The 23,595-nt window shown below is 47.2% G+C and overlaps 1 protein-coding gene across 1 annotated transcript in view; it reads left to right on the top strand.

The window, feature by feature from the left end:
- KLHL3 (kelch like family member 3) overlaps nucleotides 1–10,083 on the top strand; it is a 118,266-nt gene extending 108,183 nt beyond the window's left edge. The window contains exons 13-15 of the mRNA XM_052643643.1: nucleotides 3,013–3,153; nucleotides 5,751–5,894; nucleotides 10,055–10,083. Coding sequence (XP_052499603.1) covers nucleotides 3,013–3,153; nucleotides 5,751–5,894; nucleotides 10,055–10,083 — 314 coding nt within the window. The remainder of the gene's footprint in view (nucleotides 1–3,012; nucleotides 3,154–5,750; nucleotides 5,895–10,054) is intronic.
- Nucleotides 10,084–23,595: the final 13,512 nt, after the last annotated feature.

Here is a 23,595-nt window from a genome sequence, read left to right as displayed (position 1 = left end):
GCCCAAGGTCCTGTCATTCATCATTTTCATTAGTCACTGGCAGAATCAGGATTCCTACTCAGGTCTGTCTCCCTTCAAAGTTAGCTTTTTCTGACCTCAGATGATCTGAGTCTCGTTCTTATGAAGTCCCGGTCTTCCCTGGAAAAGCTAAAGCTTGCCTGTCTTTGTCTTAGGGGGTCAAAAGTCAGGTTTGTATTTGGAGATAAACTGGTGTCTCTTCCCCAGCTTTTCTTCACGTCAACCCCCTCCTGGGGGAAGGGCAGGAGCTTTGGGATTTTCCAGGAAGTGGAGCAGCAGCCCCTTCTTCCCTGCTTTGTCTGCCCCATCACGTGGGGGCCCACGGGAGAGGGTCTGGGAGGGCAGATGGAGGCGGTGGGGGCTGGGCACCTGCTCTCTGTCCCTGGTTCCTGTGGCAGTGGTGACTGATGACCACCCTGGCTGCCGGGTAGGCCATGTGACTTCTGGGAAGGGAAGCCACAACTGAGAGCTTTTCCCCACAATGTTATTACTTTATTATCTTTGTATTTTTGAAGATTGAGTTGTGATCTCATTTTATACCACCAAACGCATGACCACTTCCTCAGCATTCCTTGAAAATTAGGCTGTTTTATTTTATTTTTTTTAGGCTGTTTTAATATTTTTCAAAAATCACTGTATACTCACTTACTAGTTAGAAAAAAAAAAAAAGCTGTATGACTCCATTTAAGAAGCATTTGTGTTTGGAAGGCTATTTTTAGGGAGCTCGTCTCTGCCGACCCTGACAGGTTGGCCCTGAACACACAGCACATGTGTGGAGGGCAGGAGGCCTGGACCTTGGTTCTGGGTCCACTCGAGTGTGCTGTGTGGTCTTGGCCTCCGCTTCTTCAGATGTGAAATGAGTGGGTTGCAGTAGGCATTCCCGACGGTCCAGTTCAATTTGTGTCTCCTGGTTCTCCTTCCTTCACAGGACTCTTTTAGCAATTTCAGTTGATAGTATTGCTAGAGTCTTCTTTGTACTTACTGGAAAGCCTATGTGTGACTGAGGTGTGAGAGCTAGTGGTCACAGCCCAGGGAGCAGGGGCAGCTCCTCAGGAGCAGAGCAGCACACTGAGGCATGTGGCTGTTCCCGGGAGCACCTGGAGCAGAAGGTGTGGAGAGGCGGCCCTGAGCAAAGCCGAGCACAGAGCCACCTCTGAAAGGTCAGCCTCCTCCTGTGGATAAGCTGCCTTTGGAGGCCTTACTGCTCTGTGTCAGGCTGCCCAGGGGTCACTGCTGAGTGGATGCCCTCGGGCTGCTCATGCCTCTCACCTGGGCCAGAGGCCCTGGATAGTGACGAGGAAGGCACAGGGACCTCAGTTCAGGCGGCGTCTCTTTCCCCGAGGTGGATTCTTTCCTCAGTGCCCTGGCCTCAGGCTCCCGGGGCAGCATTGCTTTAGAGCTTCACCTCCCTAAGATTCAGGGAAGCCTCCCCTCTGGAGTTGGGCTCCCATGTACTTGTCCTAGTAGGTGTTCGTTGCTGGCTAAAGGCCGGAGACTCTGGCATGGGGGCCCCGGTGGCTCACAGTGTTCACCTCTGTGTGAACTTTAGCGGAGGAGGCTGCAGAAGGGCGCGGTGTCCCTGAGTGCCTCCTCAGCAGGGGTGGGCAGTGCCCGCAGATGGCTGTGCGGAAAAGAGGCCATCTCTAGGTTCCAGCGGGTGCTCGTTCCTCTGCACACGAAGAAGGGGAAGGTGAGGCAGCTCGGGAACACACTGAGTTGTATTTTTTAAAATCCGTCCATCGGATAGCCGCTGTTGATGCAACACCACCATCTGCTGTTAGTTTAGGGCAACTGCGAGGAACCATTTGCACACCCGCGTAATGACTGGTGGGATTTTATGCATCTTGTCATTCAAGCAGTATTTGTTAAGAACCTGCTATATGCTGTCAGGCACAGGGCAACCTACATTAATAAGGCAAGCGTGGTTCTCATCCACATGAAGTTTATATTCTGGAAACTGAGACCTTGGGTCTGAAACTTGGCTGCACGTCGCAATCACCTGAGGTACTTTTTCTGATTCCTGGCCAATGTCTCTGGGAGTGAGGCTGTGGAAGTCTATGTTTTCAAAAATTCCCCAGCTAATTGAGCTGCAGCCTGTCCATGGAGTGGAGTAGTCTGTGGTCCACTGAAACTACCCATCTAGTCCGGCTCCCTCACTGTACACAAGCGAGAAGCAAGGCCTTGAAAGGGCAGCACCACCTGGTGGGCAGGTTAGAGACACAGGTCCAGAACCCAGGTATCCTGGCCACCACGTCAGCTGCCCTGCCACCCACCTGCTTTCTGGATTTTATTTCCTTGACTTGTATTGTTGTTGTTCAGTCTTGTCCGACTCTTTGTGACCCCACGACTGCAGCACGCCAGGCCTCTCTGTTCCTCATCCTCTCCTGGAGTTTGCCCACGTTCATGTCCATTGCATTGGTGATGCCATCCACCCATCTCATCCTCTTGTATTAAAGGGTGACATTCCCTTGACTTGTATTAGAGAATGTCAAAAGGCTATGCCGAAACCTATGAACGATGCAGTCCTGGCCCTCAGCTGAGGCTTATCAGCACCGAGAGTGGTTCAGGGCCCCTCTGCCACTTAGGAGGAGAGCCCAGGGGCAGAAAGGATGGCTTCTGATTCCAGATAAGCAGGGAGGTCTCAGCAGTCATGATCTCAGCACACCTGCTGTGTCGTTTCTGTTTGAAGTCTCTTTACTACACACACACACACACACACACACACACACACACAATGTATATTTTTATGTGTCTTTAAATAGAAATGAGGTCATATTTGCCTTCTATTTGGAGGTTTTCTGGTTGGTGATTTTATGAGGCAGGCAGGGTGTCATTATATTTGTTCTACAGATGTGGACCCTGAGTTCTAGAGAGACAAAATTGCACTCCCCATGTCACCCTGCCGGTGACGGCTGTCCAGGACAGGTGCCAGGCCTCCTGGTTTCAGGTCACGGCAGCCAACCTGAGGCTGGGACTCTGTGCTCTGCCTTTCAGGGGTTGGGGTCCTCAGTGGGCAGCTGTACGCCACAGGTGGGCATGATGGGCCCTTGGTGAGGAAGAGTGTCGAGGTTTACGATCCTGGAACAAACACCTGGAAGCAGGTGGCAGACATGAACATGTGCCGACGCAATGCAGGTAATATGATGGCTCCTTCCTGTTTTCCTTGTGGGGATGTTGTGGGTGTTTTCTCCTTGCAAACACTGGCCCTAAAAGAGGCAGAACGGAGAGCTCCCATGGCCTGGGGCTGAGCTTGTATCCTGAGCAGGGAGTGTCCATTTGCTGGGCAGGGAGAGCATGGAACCCCCAAAGCTAGCCAGAGGGCCCCCTCTTAGAGGCAGAAGGTTCCTTCCTTCCCAGTGAAGCATGATGACTTTCACTGCACATGGATGGACTCAGACCCAGAGGAGCAGTGTGCCCAGGCCCAGTGGCTTTGTTGGGTAGCTAAGCCTAGAGCTGTGTGGACAGGGCCACACAATGACACTTGGTTCTATCTTTCCTGTGCCGATGTCTGAGAACCTCTCACTTCCCCCCATAAACTGATTTCCTTCCTTTCAGTGGTATCCATGAAGGGATTTGTGATCCATTCTCCAAAAGGACCACTTTCCTTATTCTCTTGTTTGTATTTCCTGTCTCTCCTTCCCTTCCCTTCCCCTCCCCTTTTCCTTCCAGTAGGAATGATTTTCCTTAGAGTGTTTAGAGTTTTGTTCTTGGAGACTGATACCTCTATTAAACCATTTCCTTTCAGACCTTTGCCCTATGGGTCATGTCTTATGTTGGTATATCTTGCTTTATGCCTTCTCACTCTATCCAAGTGTTGGCTTAGCCCAACTTCCCTGGCTGGAAATACAAGCAGGTGACTTTCAGGCATACTTATTTCCTTTATACTCAAATTACTTGCTCGCTAAACCCATTTGCAGCTGACTTGTTGAAAGTGTAAATAGAGGGGAGTTTATTAATTTGCTCATTGTCTAAGCCTGCTGTGATATAACTTGGCATTTGGCCTTGAGCCACATGAATGAGGAATTACAGAACCTTCAAGGCAGCTAATGCAAGAATTAGGTTTAGATGTAAATGCATGTGTATGCACACGTTCGCATATAGATATTTCTTTTTTTATAACAAGAATGGAATCTTGCTGTAATACCGCTTTATTAAAACCTGCCTTTTTAGATCCACTTTACAATCTTTTATGAATATCTGATTATAACACTAAGCCTATTTACATAATATTATTTTAAATGGCTGTAACATAATTTAAAGAGCCAGGCTGCTGTTGGACATTTAGGTCATTTCCATCTTTTCTGTAAGTAATGCTTTGGTTATTATAAATAGCCTTTATAGCTAATTAATGCACACATTTAAAATTGTTTCTTAGAACAAAAGGTCAGAAGTGAAATCTTGGATTCAGAGGGAGTATATATGTTTTTGACATCGCCCAGGAAAGTGGTGCCTTTTATGCTTACCAGTATTTGAGAGTATGTTCACCAACACTGGTAATTACTACTTTCTCAGCATCACCCACCCCTGTATTGGGCTTCCCTGGTAGATCAGGTGGTAAAGAATCCACCTACAATGCAGGAGACCCCAGTTCGATTCCTGGATCGGGAAGATCCCCTGTGGAAGGGATAGGCTACCCACCCCAGTATTCTTGAGCTTTCCTAGTGGCTCAGATGGTAAAGAATCCACCTGCAATGCAGGAAACCTGGGTTCAGTCCCTGCGTTGGGAAGATCCCCTGGAGGAGGGCATGGTAACCCACTCCAGGATTCTTGCCTGGAGAGTCCCCAAGGTCAGAGGAGCCTGGTGGTCTATAGTCCATGGGGTCGCAAAGAGTCAGACAGGACTGAACAACTAAGCACACAGCACATCCCTGAATTAGGGCTCCCAGGTGGCAAAAGTGGTGGAGAATCCAGCTGGCAGTGCAGGAGACGTGGGTTCAGTCCCTGGGTTGGGAGGATTCCCTGAAGGAGGTCATGGCAACCCACTCCAGTATTCTTGCCTGGAGAATCTCCAAGGACAGAGGAGCCTGCTGGGCTAAAGCCCATGGGGTCAAAGAGTTGGACCCGATTGAGCATCTGAGCACATAATCCCTGAATCTTACTTTGAAAAAAACACAGAGTATTGGACTGTGGCCTTTTAAAGTCTTAATGAGCAGTACTTACATTTTCCTACTCTTGAGTCCCTGTTACATGAGACCTTGCCCCCAAACCAGCTGCCTCTGAGATCAGGGTGGGTGGAAAGCCTTTGCCCTGAAAACTGTATGTAGATTTAGACACCAGTTGTATGAAGGGATCACAAGCACAACCATTAGTGCCTCACAGTGTTGATGAAACAGGGCTTATCAGGGAACCAAGCAGAGTGGAAGTAGTGTGGGTGAGATCCCCTGAGCTGTCTTCTTTCTTAGCTCAGATTGAGCGTGGGACGCCTGTGTGCCTGTGCAGTAGAACAGGGCCTGTACCTATGGTGCTCTGTGCCAGAGCAGGGAAGATCTGTGGGCCTGTATCGTTGTGAAAGCTGCCTGGTCAGAGACATGACCTTGTTAGGAAGGGGGCTCCTCAGAGCCCAGTGACTGCTGGGTATTCATTCGCTGAGCAGACTTAAACCTGAGGAGCCAAATATCTATTGTGCTACCACAAAGGGAAGGAACAGCGCCCCCAGGGCAATCTAGACTTGTCTCTCGCCCACTCCTGTGCTCCTGCTCTCATGCCTCCTCTGGCCTCCATTTGATTCCCAGGGGTCTGTGCAGTGAACGGGCTCCTGTATGTGGTTGGTGGGGATGATGGATCCTGTAACTTGGCTTCGGTGGAGTACTACAATCCTGTCACTGACAAGTGGACGATGCTGCCAACCAACATGAGCACAGGGCGGAGCTATGCAGGTCAGTGTGCTCCACCCCACCCATACCCCAACACTAGGGCCCGGGATGGGGTGGGGCAGGTGGGGCCCAGGTCAGTTTGCTTAACTTGGGACCAAGTGCCTCCTCCAGGGATGGCAGATGATCGTCACATGTCACCACTCCGTCATGCTGTGCCCACAACAGATACCTGAAATTAACACTCATTTCCCCAGTGAAGTTGAAGGTAGCCTCCAAACTCTTCTTAACAGCGTTCCAGGGAATCCCTTCCAACTGATCTCAGTTGTCATAAGAGGTTTTAGAATTTCATTGCCCTTCCTTACCAGCCTCCAAAACCAGGAAGTACAAGATAATGTACATGTAAGTGATAAAAGGAATGTGCTACACAGGCTCTAGGACATGACATGTGAGAAATGCCAGAGTTAGGGAATACTTCCTGGAGGAGACAAAGCCTGCTTAAACTTAAAGGCTGGGCCACAGCCACACAGATAGCTGTTTTTTACCGGATACCCACTCCCTGCACCACAAAGCAGTGTGTTAGATATGGTAACTCTTTCACAGCTTAGCTATTTCCCCTCATGTCAGACATCAAGTAGTTCTCAGAGTCTTCTTTTGCTGTAATAAATAATGCTCCAGTAAATAACTTTGTTTATAAATCTTTACCTACAAGATATTCTTTTCAACAATCCTCTGGTTGAATGAGACTGTATCCTTCCATTTTATAGATGATGAAACTGAGGTTTGGAATGTTTAAATAATCTTTCCAGGATCATGTGACTAAAAAAAGTGTCAGAGTCAGAATTCAAACCCAGTCCTAAGCCCATGCCTTTTGTGCTGCCATAACTCAGGGTTGGGGGCGGTGAAGCAAGAGAGGGAGGAGGGAGGAAAGAAGCTGCTGTAGAAGCTTTTTTTTTTTTTTTTGCGTGTGAAATCAGTTCCCTGACCAAGGATTGAACCCATGTCCCCTGCACAGGAAGCACAGAGTCTTAACCACTGGATTGCCAGAAAAGTGCCTATGGAGGCTTATTCCTGGTGGGGTGTGTGTGTGTGACAGTTTTGGTGAGGTGTAGGGCACAGGATCAGAGTTGGTGGGGCTGAGGTCAAGGGTCTCTAGGGAGACAAGCAAATATATCTATGTAGCCCAGCTTCTTGTATCTGGTTCTCCAGGAGCTGGAAGAGTTAGAGCTAACATTTATTTATTGAGCACATACAATATGCCAGTCATTCTCCTAAGTATTTTATGACCATTATCACTCACTATGACTCCAGTGGTATTCTTATTCTGTGTTTCATTAGAAAGGTCACTATTTCATTTTGTTTGGATTTTAGTGCAAAGAAAGACTATGCCGTGCAGGCTCAAAGGGCTTTGTATTGCGTTCCGTCTGCCCAAGGCTTCAATTAATGAACTTATTTTACTTTTTTTTTTTCCCTCATTGAGGATTTTTATCAACTAAATAGAAAAGATTTCAGGGCATTTTGGTCCTAGAGTGATTCTGTTCTCATTGTTACTTATTAAAACCAGCACTATCATTTTCTCTCCGAAGCTGAAGTGAAAAGTGCAGGGCATTTTCCTATATGAGGCAGGGAGGCCAGTGAACAATACCCCCTTGGCTCCATGTGAGTTTTAATGAGAGGGGAAAGTGCAGGCGTGAGTGGTTAGAGTTTTGGGTATGTGCTGAGTATTTCATGTCCATTTCTTTACTGTTTGCTTACTCCAGAAGTAGGTGGGAGGGAGATGAGCAGATGTGTAGTTTATTTTCAAACCCATTGACTGAGTGAATCTGTTGTCTTAGAATCTAAGGAAATGGCCTGACATGCTAAGATTTATGGACAAAGTTATTTATTGGAGCATCATTTATCATAGCAAAAAACTGAAAACTGCTTATTGTCGGATGTGAGGGACATAGCTAAATAAGCTATGGAATATTTATACAGAAGACATGTTTTTAATATAAGAATATGTTTGTGACAGGCTGTTAGGTTAAAAAAAGGATGATGCAGAATGTATGTACCCTGTGAGCTCGGTCGAGCAGTCCTGGGTCACGGGGGTTGGAGTAGCTCCTGCTTACAGAAATGGATATTGGAGTCACATCTGAATTCAAGTCCCAGCGTTGCCACTAGCCCTGGGCCTCTGGGCAAGCCAGTCAGTCTGATTGAACCCCTGTTTTCTCATTTGTGAAATGAAAATAAAACCGTACAAGCCTCTTGGGGCTGTTGTGAGAATGAAATGTGAGAATATGTGGAAAGCGCCTAGCACAATGCCTGTCTGGCAGGTAGAAACCACTCAGTGGCTGATTATGACTATCATTAGAAGTCAGGATATATTCCAAAAAAGAGAATGGTGATTCTCTTTGTATGTAGGGATTAATTTTGTTTTCTTGGTGTTCTTCTGTGTTATCTAAAATTTCCATGATGGGAATATTTTATTTTATAATCAGAAAGCTTATATAAAAAGCAATACAGGAGCCTGATTTGTAAAGAAATGCTACCTTGAGAAGGAGGAGCCTCAGGTGCAGGCAGGATGTTCTGAAAGGTAGATAGCACATCTGGGTCTGAGGACTTGGATTCTGCCACCTCTGATCTTTTCTCTCTGAACCTTTATCCAGATATCGACATGAAATGCGTGCCTCAACGGAATCTCACCATTTGGGTGTCCTGGGCTTTCTTTTAGCAATGTTCTCTCAATCTCATTTTCAACCAGATTTGATAGTCTAGTCATGGGAATATGTTAAAGTAAGGCTCCTAGTTACACCTTACCTGTAAGTTAGAATTTGGTTCAGCTGCAGGTACCAGAAAACCTCAGATACTTGCTTAAATAATGAAGTATCTTATTTGTATGTATGTATTTGTCCCAGGCAGAAAGGAGTCCCTGGCTAGCCTGGAGGTTCAGACTGCTATTGAATCAGGTTCCTCCTGTCTTTTCTGTTCTGCCTGCTTTATGAATAGCTCCTGCTGCCCCTTGCACCTTACGTGAGCTTTTTCCGGGAAGGTCAAGGGAGAAAGCCAAAGCTGCAGCACTGGCAGACTTGTATTTACAATTGTATGGGCCAGGATTGCAGTACCTCCAGCTGCAAGGAAGTCTGGGAACCTGAGCTCGAAACTTGCTACTCTCAGTAGCAGAGGACAGCAAGTAAAAGGGATGTTGGGTGAGTCAGCCTGCAAATGTCTGCTGCACAGCTGCAGCCCATTACATGTAAGATTTTAGGCTCATAAGTTAGCTGTTGAGTGTGGTTCAACTTGGCTAAAACAGTAACACATACAGACATGTTTGGAATGTTTATCCATGCGTAGAATTTAGCATTGGAGGGATCTTTCAGTTAGATGGGCTTCCCTTGATAGCTCAGTTGGTAAAGAATCTGCCTGCAATGCAGGAGACCCCAGTTTAATTCCTGGGTTGGGAAGATCCACTGGAGAAGGATTAGGCTACCCACTCCAGTATTCTTGGGCTTCCCTTGTGGCTCAGCTGGTAAAGAATCCATCTGCAATGTGGGAGACCTGGGTTCGACCCCTGGCTTGGGAAAATCCCCTGGAGAAGGGAAAGGCTACCCACTCCAGTATTTTGGCTTGGAGAATCCATGGGGTTGCAAAGAGTCAGACACAACTGAGCGACTTTCACTTTCACATTCAGTTAGATGACCTTAAATACGTGGGAACGAAGCCTAAAGAGGTACATGGACTTATCTGAAGCCACAATGCAGCTTGAGTGGTGGCAGAGCTAGGATGGGAATTTACTTGTTCTTGCTGCCATGAAGTCAGTCCATTGTTCTTTCCAGTTCATTTCCATGTCTGCTAAAAGGGGACATGAATCACTCATCACTTCTCTTAAAGTGATACAAACTTAGAGCTGTGAGGTTTCCAGTGAGGGTGCTGAGTGCTGGAAAGAGGAGTCATTACAGTATGAGATGAGTTGGTGTGATGAGGCGAGGTGAGACCTCTCATCTGTGGCGTTGAGGGACTGTGCTTTATGTGCTTTATGTTTAAGCATCTGTAGGGACTTAGCTGTTACAGCAGGAAGCAGCCGGCTGCTGACAACCTGAGTCCACAGGCCCTTCAGTGTTTGGGTATAAGTCATGCCCATTTCCCTTGACTGTGGCTTGGAATGCTGTTCATGAACTCCTTGAGACTCTGAATAAGTTTGCAGAAACTATTAATAATATGGTAACTTTCTCCCCTTTTCATCTTAGGTGTTGCTGTGATTCACAAGCCCTTGTGACCCCAACTCCCACTGCCAGGAGGTGGAGGAAGGGAGGGGTGCTGCCTGTGACTCAGCACAGCAGGACCACGCTGGTTGGATGCCACTCGCTGCCGGAGTCTGCAGTGGGGCAGGGACTGCCCTCCTCCAACTTGGCAGTATCGTCTGGGTGGGAAGACAGTGGTTGACCCCTGGCTCCCATGAGGTGTTTGTCCCCTGCCCTGAGCAGTGGGTTCCTTATAGTTCTGGCTGCACCTTTGAGCATTGTGTGTGTGTGTGTGTCTGTTTCTATAGGGGTATTAGAGAAGCTGGAACTTGTGTGTGTGTGTGTGTGTGTGTGTGTGTGTAGGGGTGTGTGTGTACATGCGTGTGCAGAACGTTTTGCTTCACTAAGTTGGGGGATGATGACGGTCTACTCCATTTCTGTACTACTGATCCTTCTGCTATGCTGAAAAACAAGTCACAGAAGCCTCTTCTGGATTGGCCCCTGGGGTCCTGGGGACTACTAAAGCTGCTGTCTACTGGAAGTGCAGTTGGACACACCAGGAATGTCCAGAAATGACCAGGCCCGTGTACTGGCCTAGACCACTGGCACTGTCTGCAGAAGAGTGGGGCTCTTTTGAAGCTGCCCCGTGTCCTCTGTGCGCTAGAACTAGGACCATGGGTTCTCCAGCCCCTCGGCTGGGAGCTCTTCCTTCACTTCTCCCAGAAGTTCTCGTCAGAACTGCCTGGTCTCTGGGCCCCTGGGAGATTTTGTCTCTTCAGCTGAGAAAACTAGCTATTCAGTGAAGCACTGAAAAACACACTGGAGAAAAAATACATGGGAAACAAAAGGAACAAAACCAAGTACTAGGGCTTTGGTTCTTGCCCATAGCGGTCTCAGAGAAGACCCTACTTCTGGGTTTTCCCAGGATAGGACAGCCTCTGTTTATATTTATTATCCGGGTTTAATTATTCAGAGCATCCCATTTTACTCTCATAAGTGTTCTGGTTTGGTGGTGAAGTAAAAGGTCACCCTACCTCCAAACCCAAAGATAGGTTTTTCCTTGCACTGGATGGAGTCATGTGTGATTCACATGGACACGGATGACTTTAAAGGGGTGTACCGGCTGGCCCTGGCCCTCAGCAGTCTGTGATGAAGGTCCTAGTCTGTCTGACACCCTTGTCCTCTCCCCCATTCCAGGCCTATACCGTCTCTCCAGCCCCTGGAAATCCCGCTCCTTGCTTCCGTGAGGCAGGACATGGTGCTAGGCCCTGGATGTGTGATGTCTCTCAGGAATACTTGCATTTTGAGAGAGGAGCTTGATGAAAGCTTTGCTAATTCACAGGTAAAAATGATTAATGACAGAACTCCAGGCATCTGGAGAGGGGTATCTGAGGGCGCATAGACTCACTTGCATTTAAAAAAAAAAGAACCTTAAAGCTGTACTGTTCCTGAACTAGCAAGTTGCTTATATTGGAATTTCCAGCATAAGGAGGGGAGATCTTATGTCTGGAGCAGCTTCACAACTTGGGGACTGGGATTTACCCTCCCTGTTGTCAGGGTCCACCCTTAGGGAGCCAAGGAACTTTATGAACGCTGATGTTGGACTTCTGATATAACTGGGCCCCTTCCAAGCAGATTTTGCAGGAGACTGACATTCTTCCCACTTCACCCCAAGTTAGAAACCCAGGACTCTCCCCAGCGAGTTGGTCACTCTGTGTATTTACTGTATATTTATTGTGCACGAACCACTCAACTCTCTTGAGGGGGAAAACATCTCCTTCCGATGTTGAGCAGATATTATATCAGTGAGATGTTTGGAGAACACCAAGGCACCCAGGGTCTTTAGCAGCCTTGGGAAGAGGCTGAAATATCCAGCTTTGATGGACCTGGAAGAACAGTTCCAAAGATCCAGAGAGATCAAGACATGCTGTTAGCTGGGCGTTCCGCCCTTACCTGGCACGGAGGTGGCTGTGGTTTCAGAGCTCTGCCTGCCTCTGGATCGGAAGCTGAAGGAATGTGCTTTCTGTTCCAAATGTTGTTCTCCTCCCTCTCTGAGGAAGGTTTGGGACTTTGTTTCAGGCTGTTTGTGTGTGTGTGTGTGTGTGTGTGTGTGCGTGCGTGCATGTGTGTTGGTGATAAGGTTGGGGGTTGGGGTCTGATGTGTGCCATCACACAGCTCCTGATTTCAGATGAAACATGAAGTACCCCCCAACACTTAGAAGTTGACCTTTCATACTTATCATGCTTGTGTAGGGGAGGCTACTGTTCATGGTCATCTTCCCAGAGAGGGTCCCCTCCATGAGAGCTAGCCAGCGTGTTTTCTGCTTTTGGATTTTCGCTGTTGGCCCCTTCTTACGTCTCCCTGCCCAGGAAGTGCTGCCCCTGTTGGCAGTGTTCTGAGGCTGTGTTCATCTCACCTCCATGCGTCCTTTCTCATGGGGACTAGAACACTGGTAAGTCATCACCAAAAAGCCAATGTGCTGTATCTGCCCACAGATGCCATCCAACACTAGCCCTCCCTTTACCACCATATGATTTTCTCCCTACAGCGGGCACAACAGACTTATTTTCAGGTCTGTGCTGGTCATGTGGTAGGTGAGACCCCCATACCCCTATTCTGACGGCCGCAACTGCTTGTGAATGCAGCTTTGCCAGTGGTGTATCTGAAGTCTGATCACAGTGATGAAATGGAATTGCAGCCCAAGGTTAGAAGCAGCTTAGACTCTACTTGGATACTGATTTGGACAACAGAGAAGTCAGACTCTGAATTCCAAAGTTATTTCTCTTAAGTACCCAATGGCATCTCTCCATCTAAAAAGTTGCAGTATTATGCAAATGAAAGTGACCTCGTTTTCTGCTATGCAATAAGAATACTTAATTCTTTTTGTGACAAACCAGTTGCAATATCCCCTAAGATGCTTTCTGAGCTGTCTTACTTTGATATCTGTTGTGTAATGTTTGTATCTTCCTGAGCCAGATGCTTTCAAAGATTGCCTTTTTATAAAACTGAAGCTATAGCTTTCAGGCTAAAATTTTAATGTAGATATTTTTATAAAATAATTTTTCACAATATTTGAATTGCTTTTTATTATCCATGATAATGAAATGTTATGTTCTATTGTGTCAGTCACTCAAGCATCATTCATGCCTGTAGGTATTTTCTCTTTGTTTCGCACCTTACCCAAACTGATTTTTCAGTAGCTCCTGGCTGACTTGGAGGCTTCTTTCTTACAACAGATGCAAGGGAGATTGCTAAAAACACACACAAATCACTGGTGTTTCTTTAGTTGTTTAGGGTTTAACATTAAGCCTAACACAGCACTTACCCATCTATGATGCCTGTCTGCTTTTTCTGGAGACAGGCTTTCGGCAGGAGTGAGGCAGGGTGAGTCTGGTTGGCCCATCTCCTGGCATCTCTCACAGTCTGGCCTGGAGTCTGGCATGGAGAAGCCCAGGGAAAGGCCCGCCCTTCAGCGTATACTCCAAGGAGGTTCTAGGTCCAGCTGACTAGTCTTCATTCTTTCCTATCTCCTTGTTCTTCAGAGCTTCGGGCTCAAGCCCTTTGCTGCTGGATGATGTATGTCTCTTGAGAAAGCATCTTGTCTAGGAGCTTGAAAAGAGTGGTCATGGACCCTGCTAAGAATGTGATCAGCATGTGCTTTGCAGATGTTCATACTATGCTTACAACTTACTTGTCTCTTGAAGCTGTGTCTACACTCCAGGCTCTATTTTGTGTATTTGTCTGCCAATTAATCTCATTTAAAGAATCTTTATTATTTTGGGGACAGGTGCCATTTGACTTGCCTCTGTGCTCCCCATTCGTACCTTGGTGGATCAAGTTGGGAAGCTGAGCAAACTCATGATCCAATTAGCTGGAGTTTTTCTGTTTGTCTAGAGAGGCGAGGAGGTTAGAATGTATTTTTTTTAAGGTTTTGCGCTATTTAGAGTCCTAAGCCCCTCATGTTTAGCCATGCTGTGCATCTAGTGACCAAGCAGGAGCGCCTGCAGCACCTCCGACATTTGGGAGTGTCAGAGGCCTCTTCCGTAGTGGGTAATCACAACCTCAGAGCCCCTGCACAGCCCTGGTCATGGGGCTCGTGACTTACAGATTCAGCATTGGCCAAGGCAGTGATGCATGGGACTGGAGCATTTGGAGCAACAAAGTGCCGCAGTGCTACCTTCTCACCTTTGGTTATGAGATTTCAGATTATTTTACCCCCTTTTCAGTGGCAATAAGAACCTTTGTTGGACTTCTTGTTTAATCCGTACATAATGTGTAAAATACTTTCTTTGAAAGCAAATTCAAGGCACTGAGTCTGTATGTCTGTGTGGGTGCTGTGTCCGTGTGGCTGTCCGCTGGCAGGCAGACTTGATCCCTGACGCCCTGTACAGCACACTGCATGAGTCAGGCCCTTGATCGGGTGTTCTCTGCTTGGATGGTAGGAACCACAGAGCTTGTGAAAGAACACTTGTCACCTGCTCCATCGGTTACCACGCTAGCTGAGGAAAACAGTTCCTCACGTGTACTCTTTTAACAGGACTCGTGTTCTAGTTTCCTGTAATTTGTGTTCCTTTAATTTTAATAAAAGCTAAACTGTGAGAACCTTTCTCGGTATTTCATTTCTGTCACCCAGCCTCTCAACCCTGTCTCAGACATGAAAAGGACAGACCCACTCCTGTGTGCTTTCAGTTAAAAAATGTTTTTTCTTCAAGATGTACTGGACAGAGTCTGGGTTCCTTTGATGTTTATTGTCTGGCATAGTGCCAGATCCATGAAGCTCTTCAGTGAGGCCCAGAGAGGCCAGTCCCTTCAGTGGGTATTCACGGTCATGTGGACAACTGCCCAGTGGTCACTGTGAGGTGAGTGAAATGGTGTCAGGCACCCGAGGAGGAAGCAGAGATTTGGCTATAAATAAACATTGATTTTTTTTTTTAAGTTTGTAACAAGAACTAGAGATTGTATAGATATTTTGTTACGTTTGAATCATTAAAAATGCAAATATATTTTATCAAATATGCACAGCTATTTATTAAATATGTTGACTTATAAAATATCAAAACACATGAAATAATAGTCATAGCTGACATTTACTGCGTATTTGCTATGTGCCAGCACTTTTCTAAGTACTTTGCTTTTATCCATACATTTCATCCTTATCGTGGTCTTCTGAGTTACTATTATTATCTTCGTTTTACAGATAAAGATGTGAGATGCAGAGGGGCATCTCTGCAGACAACTGCCTGAGGTAGCAGTGCTGCAGAATATTGGTCACTCTCCTGAGCCTGTGTCCTTAGTCTCCTCGCTCCAGCTGTGAGGAGGGGAGGAGGGTGTGCTGAGAAGCACCAAGGAGAGGGAGGCCCCAGGGGTCCCTGGGGAAGTACAAACCTGGCTCAAGAAAAATACTGCAGCCTGAGTTTTCAGTCTTTTGGACCAACAGTGTCCCAGTGTTACATTAATGGTGAATAATCACATTTGTTACTGTAGTGACAATGGCACTAACCACTATTGATTGTATCCATCCTTGGACAGAATCCTAGAGAGGTGAATCTCATTGTCTGAGGTTGTGTTATAAGTGAGCAGGGTCGCAGACCCAGATGGAAGCTGTTTTGGTCCACAACTGAGTTTGAGAACCAGGCTGAGAAGAGGGCTTAGGATGTGCTTGTTTCCATCATCATAGTGGCGAGCATTTATTGTACATTTGCTTAGCAGCAGGTCCTGGGCTTTAATGCCACAGCACCTCATAGACAGGAGTGATGCTCAAGTCACAGGATCGCAGGGGCTAGTTAAGTGGCCTGCGGTCAGACAGAACCTTGAGAAGTGATGGAGACCTTGTCCTCCTGCTAGGCTGCTTGCGGAGCTGTGGCACCCTTGACCCCAGTGGTCTGTACCTTATGTGAGTCTCCTAGAGTGAGGAAGTTGCCAACATCCGGTCCTCTAGGGCCATCAGGGAGGCAGACCCCTGTGCCAGCCTGCTGTGGAACCACTCCTCGGCCTTGTCACCCTGGCTGAGAGGATCCTGGGGAGGGACAGATGAGCAAATGAGTGCTAGTTGGAGCATACGCACCTTTCCCTCCCATTGACCCTTTGACCTGTCTTCTTACCCAGAAGTTCCAGAGTGAAATCATATTTGGTAGCTTTTCTACCAATTTATTCTTCTATAATTTACAAATAGGGTCTTTGGACCCTACCTAGATAGTTTATTTTAATACAAAATCTGTTGTTTCTGTCTGCCTTCTGAGATTTTCACTGAGTGGCCTGTGTCTCCTACTGACCACTCCTTTCTGCCCAGGCAACTTTCCCTATAAAGTTCTATATAAAGGCCTGTGGGGGGGGGGGGCACCTGTCTGGGACTCTGGACATCATCCAGTCCAGCCCCTGTCTTTGCAGAAGAGAAGCCTGGGGCTTGGAGCTATAGACTGGCCTGAGCTTCTGTGGCAGAGCCAGGTACCCCAGGGGTCCAGAAAGTCTACAGGGCTGTGCCTGCCTGCCTGTACCTGAGGAGGCTCTGGGGCTAAGAAAAGGCAGTGAGTGCAGGCTTGAGGGCCACCACCCTCTCTGCATTAGGAGAGAGGAGATGTAGGTGGTCCTGTCATGGCAGGCCTGGGCTTTCTGAGATTCCTGCCCTTTGGTCACTCCAGCTCCAAGGCTTGTTCCAGATGCTCCCTCAGCTGTCTGTGTCCTTCACTAGCTGCAGATGGGAGGAACCCCTGCAAGGGGCGGGTCTCTGCAGGTGGCTGTGTGGCCTGCAGGGAACCCCTTCCCCCTCTCTGGGACTCAGTTCCTTATCTGTAAACAGAGGGCTCTTGTGTCCTTAGGAGCATTTACTCTACTTGCAGGGTCTTGTTCTTGCTTCCACCTGATTGGGGAGGAGATGAAGCTCAGAAAGGCCAAGCTACAGTGGGTAGCTAGGATCTTAACCCATATCTTCCATGGAAGTAGTTTTGGATGACCCTGCTGTGTGTGTATTTAAGCTCTTAGTCCACTGGACCCTGCCAAACACATGCATGATCAAGACTGGTGAATCTTCTAACTGTGAATTTTATAAGGACTGGAAAAGTTGGCTTTAGACCTCTTTCCTTCTCCTCCCATTCCCGGTTCCCAGCTGCCTCGGAGAGAGAACACCTCCACCCCGTCTTTCCCAGTGTGGTGGATCTTTCATTCTCCTTTCACAATATGTTCTACAAACATTATTCATTCAACAGAAATACATTCAGCACATTGTGTTGGCTACTTGAGATACAACTGCCAACAAAGCAGGAGGTCCCTGAGGACTGGAGGTTGGAGTTGTGTAAGGGACACAGTTGGTAAACAGCAGGTACAGTGTAGTGTGCTAGTCAGGGGGCGGGCAGGGAAACATGCTCACCCAGAGAGAGACAAGCTCATAGAGACCTAGGGAAAGGGTGTAAGAGTCACACAAAGGAAGAGAGATAGAGACCAAGAGAGAGACTGAGACACACTGAGATAGAAACAGAGGGAGACGGAAACACAATGAGTGAGATGCATGCACACTGCCGGAGGAGATGCCATTTGTGTAGGAATACACAGCCAAGCCAGACAGAGCCAGCATCATTTCTTAAAGTGACAGGAGGCACGTCAGTCTAGAGCTTCGTATCAGAAGCTTCTGAGTCTGGAGACATGAGTTCAAATGTGACCTTGGTCAGGTGGTCTTATGGCTTAGAGCCAGTCTCTTTGCCTCTTAGCAGCAGTGCCCTCAACTGTAAGATACAGATGGTAGTACCAGTTTTGTGAGCTTTTGCAGAAGGTTACATGAAAAGACCCTGAAACAGAAGGTAGCCACTCAAGGTTCTGGGGAGACTGGGCCTGGCAGAGCAGCCTCTGCAATGAGAAACCCAGTTTCTGCAGTGACAGCACAGAGAGCATCCTGACTGCGTGTGGTCACTGCACCAGGTATGGAGGGGAGATAGATACAAGAGAGGATGAAGCTCCCTACCCTGAGTCTTGTCTGGGCTGGGGATGCACCCAGGGCTCAGCTTCTGAAGGTCCCCAAGGGAGACAATGCAGACGGGGGCCTGCTTTCCCCTGGCAGTCTCGTGGCTTCTGTTTGGCACAACTGTTGTTTCAACTCCTTTTGTTTCCTCCTTTCCTCTGGGTGGTGATGGGGGCATGTCTCATGAGTTTACTTCCTGCTCCAGCAGCAGAGCATCTCCCTGGATTTGATTCCGCTGACTGCACAGAACATGGGATTTAGTAGGCACCTGTGTAACCCTTTATTCCTAAGGAATTTCAAATGTGGTCTCACTTGATTCTCAAAGAAGGCCCAATGAAGTGGCCACAGCAGGTTTTATTTTGGACGTGTCTCTGCCCATTATATACAATGGTCACTTTCTCAGTGCAGTGGGTGGGGAATTTGAAGCACTGCTTGGTGCCTTCACATAGTGGGTGATTTATTAGTGGTAGCAATTATTACTCTCATTGTTCTCTTTATACAGATAGGGGAAATGAGGCTAGAAACAGGTGAAGCAACTCTTTCAAATTCCCAATCAGTTAAAGCTTGGACTTTATCACCCAAGACTGTGTTTGGCTCAGTGTAACAACAAAATTACAATAGTGGCTTTAACCAAAGAGTGGGTCCCCCCTCCCCCCCCGATAACCACAAGTCCAGAGATAGGAGTTCCAGGGCTGGCATAAGCAGTTCCGTGGTGTCATTGGGATCCCAGGTCCTTCTGCTCTTCCATCCTTAGCGTGTTGTAAGATAGGGGCTCCATGGCTCTTTTCATATCTGCAAAAGGCATGAAAAAAGAGAAGGGGAGGTAGAAGGTACGGTACTCATGAAAGGGAAGGAAAGTCTTTCCAGAAACTCCTGATAGTGTTCTTCACAGCCCCCGCAGCCGCAGGAGAGTCAGGGGAGGTGAATGCTTTTAACTGGGCACATTGCTGTTCCCATCAGTCTCAGAGTTCTGCCTGGGAGAAAGAAGGGTAGAATGGACGCTGGGTAGATAATTGGCAGTGTCGGCCACAGTCAGAGCTCCTACTAACCAAATGCCATATGGCTCCTGCTCCAATGGTCAGTCTCCTTGGATTCAAAGCCTATGTCCTTTTGGTCCGTTGTCCTGCAGTTATCTTGGCTGGACACTCAGCATGTGCAGGACCCTTGTCAGTGAAGCGCAGTGATGCTGCAGGTTTGTTCAGGGGCAGGGCTGGGTGGGGAAGGCCCCCTCTCCTGTCTCACTCAGCTGTCTGCCTTGCTGTGTTGGCATCGAGGGCGAATATGCCTCTTGCAGGATGAAGGAGACATTCTGAACAATGGAGACCTTTAAGAGCCTGTCACCGAGGCTTTAGGGACAGCTCATTTATCAGTCAAGGATGCTTTCTTGAAGCTCTGATTGAGGAGGCCTGTCAGCTGCAAGATCTACGACCTTTATCTCAAGAATGATCCCTGTGTGCAGTGCCATAAATCTTGCTGGGTCACAAACTGGGAGGTGGAGATGGGTGGGATTTGGTGTTGGCTTTTTGGAGGCACTTCCACAACTCCCTTGTCATCCTGCCCACACCCCCACCCACTGCAGGCTATCTTCACATTTGATCGTAGCCCAGCGAGTGGCGTCTGAGCCGTGCTAAACTGAAGGAGGTCAAGGAAATGATGTGCCCAGGGGCTGTCCTACGTCTGTACTTGCCAAGTGAGGCTCCTGCTCCACCCTGGCAGTGGCATGGGAGGGGGTTCTCTCTGAGCTTCAGAGGGGCTTGGCCTCTCCCTGAACCTAGTGAGGGGGTTGTATGGCAGCTTGGAGAGGGCCATAGAAAAACTGGGTGATCTAGTTGCAAAGTAGAGCTTGACAGGGTGGTACAGTGTGTAAGAGCTAAGGCTCTAAGTCAGAGTGTGGGACCCTGGTAATAAACCCAGGCCCAAGCCCAGTCCCTCTGAGGATGAGGACATGGACAGACAGGTTGGCACAGACATTGCACCCCAGTCCTGAGGGAGCCTATACTCTTGGGAGCTAATAGTCCCCTTGAGGGCCTGGGCCTCATCTTCTCCTTCAAGCTGCACCCTGGGTCTGGGAGGATGGTATCTGGGTGGGGGGAATGGCTGAGGCTACAGAGGGCATTCCAAATTATTTTTCAGGCACACATCCGTCATTTTAATATACCCCAGCCTCGTATTTGAATGATTAACTAAGGAATAGTCTGTCCTAGTGCCTATGACTTCTGCAGTGCCCTGATAAGGCAACCCATAAAACCCTCTCCAGGCAGCTAGAGGCGGTTTTATGCATGTCTCAGAGTGGTTTGATTTCTAGCAGCTTCTAGCAGAATTTTTTTTGCATGGACCTGGGAAAATGTTAGGCACCAGGATCCTGTGAATGCAGACTGGGCGGGGACTGGAGGGGACACTGGGGGGATTCAGGAGGCCCAGATAGAAACGGTGGGGTGAGCAAGGGAACTGGGCTCTGCTGTGGTCTGAGTGCGTAGTACAGGGATGCCCAGGGGTACTCCTGGCTCTGGAGGGGCTTCAGTGGAGCCCTCGCCCTGCTGGCCTGTGTGGAGGGGCATGGGGCTCCTGTGTACCCTGTACCCTGTACAGGAGCTTCCCTTCCTGAGACTGTCCCTAGTTAGTCACTACATCTTCTGGGCTGCTTTTGCACTTTGTATGTATTCAATATGTGTTTATTCATTCAGTGCACATTAATCGAGCTCTTCTTGGATGTCAGGATTTACACCAGCTCTACAGACGTGGGGGTAAATGAGAGGGTCTCTGCCCAAGGGGGGTTCATGTCTGGTCATGCAGACAAAGCAATAAAGAAGGGATTAGATTCTGTGTGGTGCACATAAGGATGGGGTGAATACATGGGCCTATGGATGCACACAGAAGGGTCGGGGCAGTGTCCTGGAGGGAGTGGTGGTCAGCTAAGGTTCTACGTTGAATGGATGATAGATGATAGCAAGGTTAGTGTGGGGGAGAGAGGAAGAAGTTATAGCAAGTATAAGGTCCCAGAGGCTACAGAGATGGCCTTTTTGAGAAAACATAAGTTTTCAATATGTGTTTCAATATTTCACAGCTTCAACACAAGTAGTTCAACATGGCTGGATCATAGCGTGTGAGGAGAATGTACGGGAAGGATGAGTCTGGAGAGGTGGGTAGGAGCCGAGTCACAGGAGGACTTGAAACCATGGAGAGGAGGTAATTCTCTTTCTTGAGGTCACTGGGAAAACACTGGAAGTGCCTAAACTTGGGTTCTCCCCCAAATATACTCTTGTGTGCTGAGATATTCATTCAGAGTGTCACTAGTCCTGTTAGCTGAAACCCCCTTGAAGGAGAGAGGGAAGCAGGAGGAGAGGGAGAAGTTGAACCATAATGTGATTGCAACAGAGGCCTCAGCCATTCAGCTGGGGATCTCTGGAGCTGGGAGGATCTTTCAGTACTGCCTGGTGTCGACACAAGGGGACTACTTTTTGAATCTTTGCAAAAATCAGTCATTGATCAAAAAGAAAATGGCCAACTTGGCTCCATCAAAATTTAAAACTTTTGTCCTTCAAATGATACTATCAAGAAAATGAAGAGAGAACCCAAAGGATGGGAGAAAATGTTTGCAGATCAAATATCTGCTAAGGATCTAACATCCAGAATATATAAAGAATTCTTACAACTCAACAAAACAATCCTTACAACTCAAAACAAGAGTCTGAAATGCAGTACTTGGGTGAAATCTCAAAAATGACAGAATGATCTCTGTTTGTTTCCAAGGCAAACCATTCAATACCACAGTAATCCAAGTCTATGCCCCAACTGCTAATGCTGAAGAAGTTGAAGTTGAATGGTTCTATGAAGACCTACAAGACCTTCTAGAACTAACACCAAAAAAGGATGTCCTTTTCATTATAGGGGACTGGATTGCAATAGTAGGAAGTCAAGAGATACCTGGAGTAATAGGCAAGTTTGGCCTTGGAGTACAGAATGAAGCAGGGAAAAGGCTAACAGAGTTTTCCCAAGAGAACTCAGTGGTCATAGCAAATACCCTTTTCCAACAACGCAAGAGATGAGCCTACACATGGACATCACCAGATGATCAATACCAGAATCAGATGGATTATATTCTTTGCAGCCAAAGATGGAGAAGCTCTATACAGTCAGCAAAAACAAGACTAGGAGCTTACTGTGGCTGAGATCATGAACTCTTCATTATGAAAAAATTCAGATTGAAATTGAAGAAAATAGGGAAAAACCACTAGAACATTCAGGTATGACCTAAATCAAATCCATTACGATTATACGGTTCCTCGCTGTAGCTCAGACAGGAAAGAATCTGCCCGCAATCTGGGAGACCTGGGTTCAATACCTGGGTCCAGAAGATCCCCTGGAGAAGGGAATGGCAACCCACTCCAGTATTCTTGCCTGGAGAATTCCATGGACAGAGAAGCCTGGTTTGCTACAGCCCATGCGATCGCAAAGAGTCGGACATGACTGAATGACTAATACTTACTTACAATTATACAGTGGAAGTGAGAAATAGATTCAAGGGATTTGATCTGATAGAGTGCCTGAAGAAGTATTGACAGAGGTTTGTAACATTGTACAGGAGGCGGTGATCAAGACCATCCCCAAGAAAAAGAAATGCAAAAAGGCAAAATGGTTGTCTGAGGAGGCCTTACAAATAGCTGAGAAAGAAGAGAAGCAAAAGGGAAAGGAGAAAAGGAAAGATATATCCATCTGAATGCAGAGTTCCAAAGAATAGCAAGGAGAGATAAGAAAGCCTTCCTTAGTGATCAGTGCAAAGAAATAGAGGAAAACAATAGAATGAGAAAGACTAGAGATCGCTTCAAGAAAATTAGAGATACCAAGGGAATATTTCATGCAAAGATGGGCTCAATAAAGGACAGAAACGGTATGGACCTAACAGAAGCAGAAGAGATTAAGAAGAGGTGGTCACAATACACAGAAAAGTGAAAGTGAAAGTGAAGTCACTCAGTCGTGTCCGACTCTTTGCGACCCCATGGACTGTAGCCCACCAGGCTCCTCTGACAATACACAGAAGAACTATACAAAAAAGATCTTCATGACCCAGATAACCATGATGGTGTGATCACTCACCTAGAGCCAGGCATCCTGGAATGCAAAGTCAAGTGGGCCTTAGGAAGCATCACTATGAACAAAGCTACTGGAGGTGATGGAATTCCAGTTGAGCTATTTCAAATCCTAAAAGATGATGCTGTGAAAGTGGTGCACTCAATATGCCAGTAAATTTGGAAAACTCAGCAGTGGCCGCAGCACTGGAAAGGGTCAATTTTCATTCCAATCCCTAAGAAAGGCAATACCAAGGAATGTTCAAACTACCACAAAATTGCACTCATCTCATATAGCAGAGTAATGCTCAAAATTCTTCAAGCTAGGCTTCAACAGTATGTAAACTGAGAACTTCCAGATGTTCAAGCTGGATTTAGAAAAGGCAGAGGAATCAGAGATCAAATTGTCATCATCTGTTGGATCATAGGAAAAGCAAGAGAATTCCTGAAAAACATTTACTTCATTGACTACACTAAAGCCTTTGTATGGATCACAACACACAGACTGTGGAAAATTCTTCAAGAGATGGGA

The sequence above is a fragment of the Budorcas taxicolor genome, chromosome 7 (genome assembly GCF_023091745.1).
Source record: "Budorcas taxicolor isolate Tak-1 chromosome 7, Takin1.1, whole genome shotgun sequence".
In the NCBI taxonomy this organism is placed as follows: domain Eukaryota; kingdom Metazoa; phylum Chordata; class Mammalia; order Artiodactyla; family Bovidae; genus Budorcas; species Budorcas taxicolor.
Note: the sequence above shows the minus strand (reverse complement) of the source record. Positions and strands in the feature narration are given on the sequence as shown.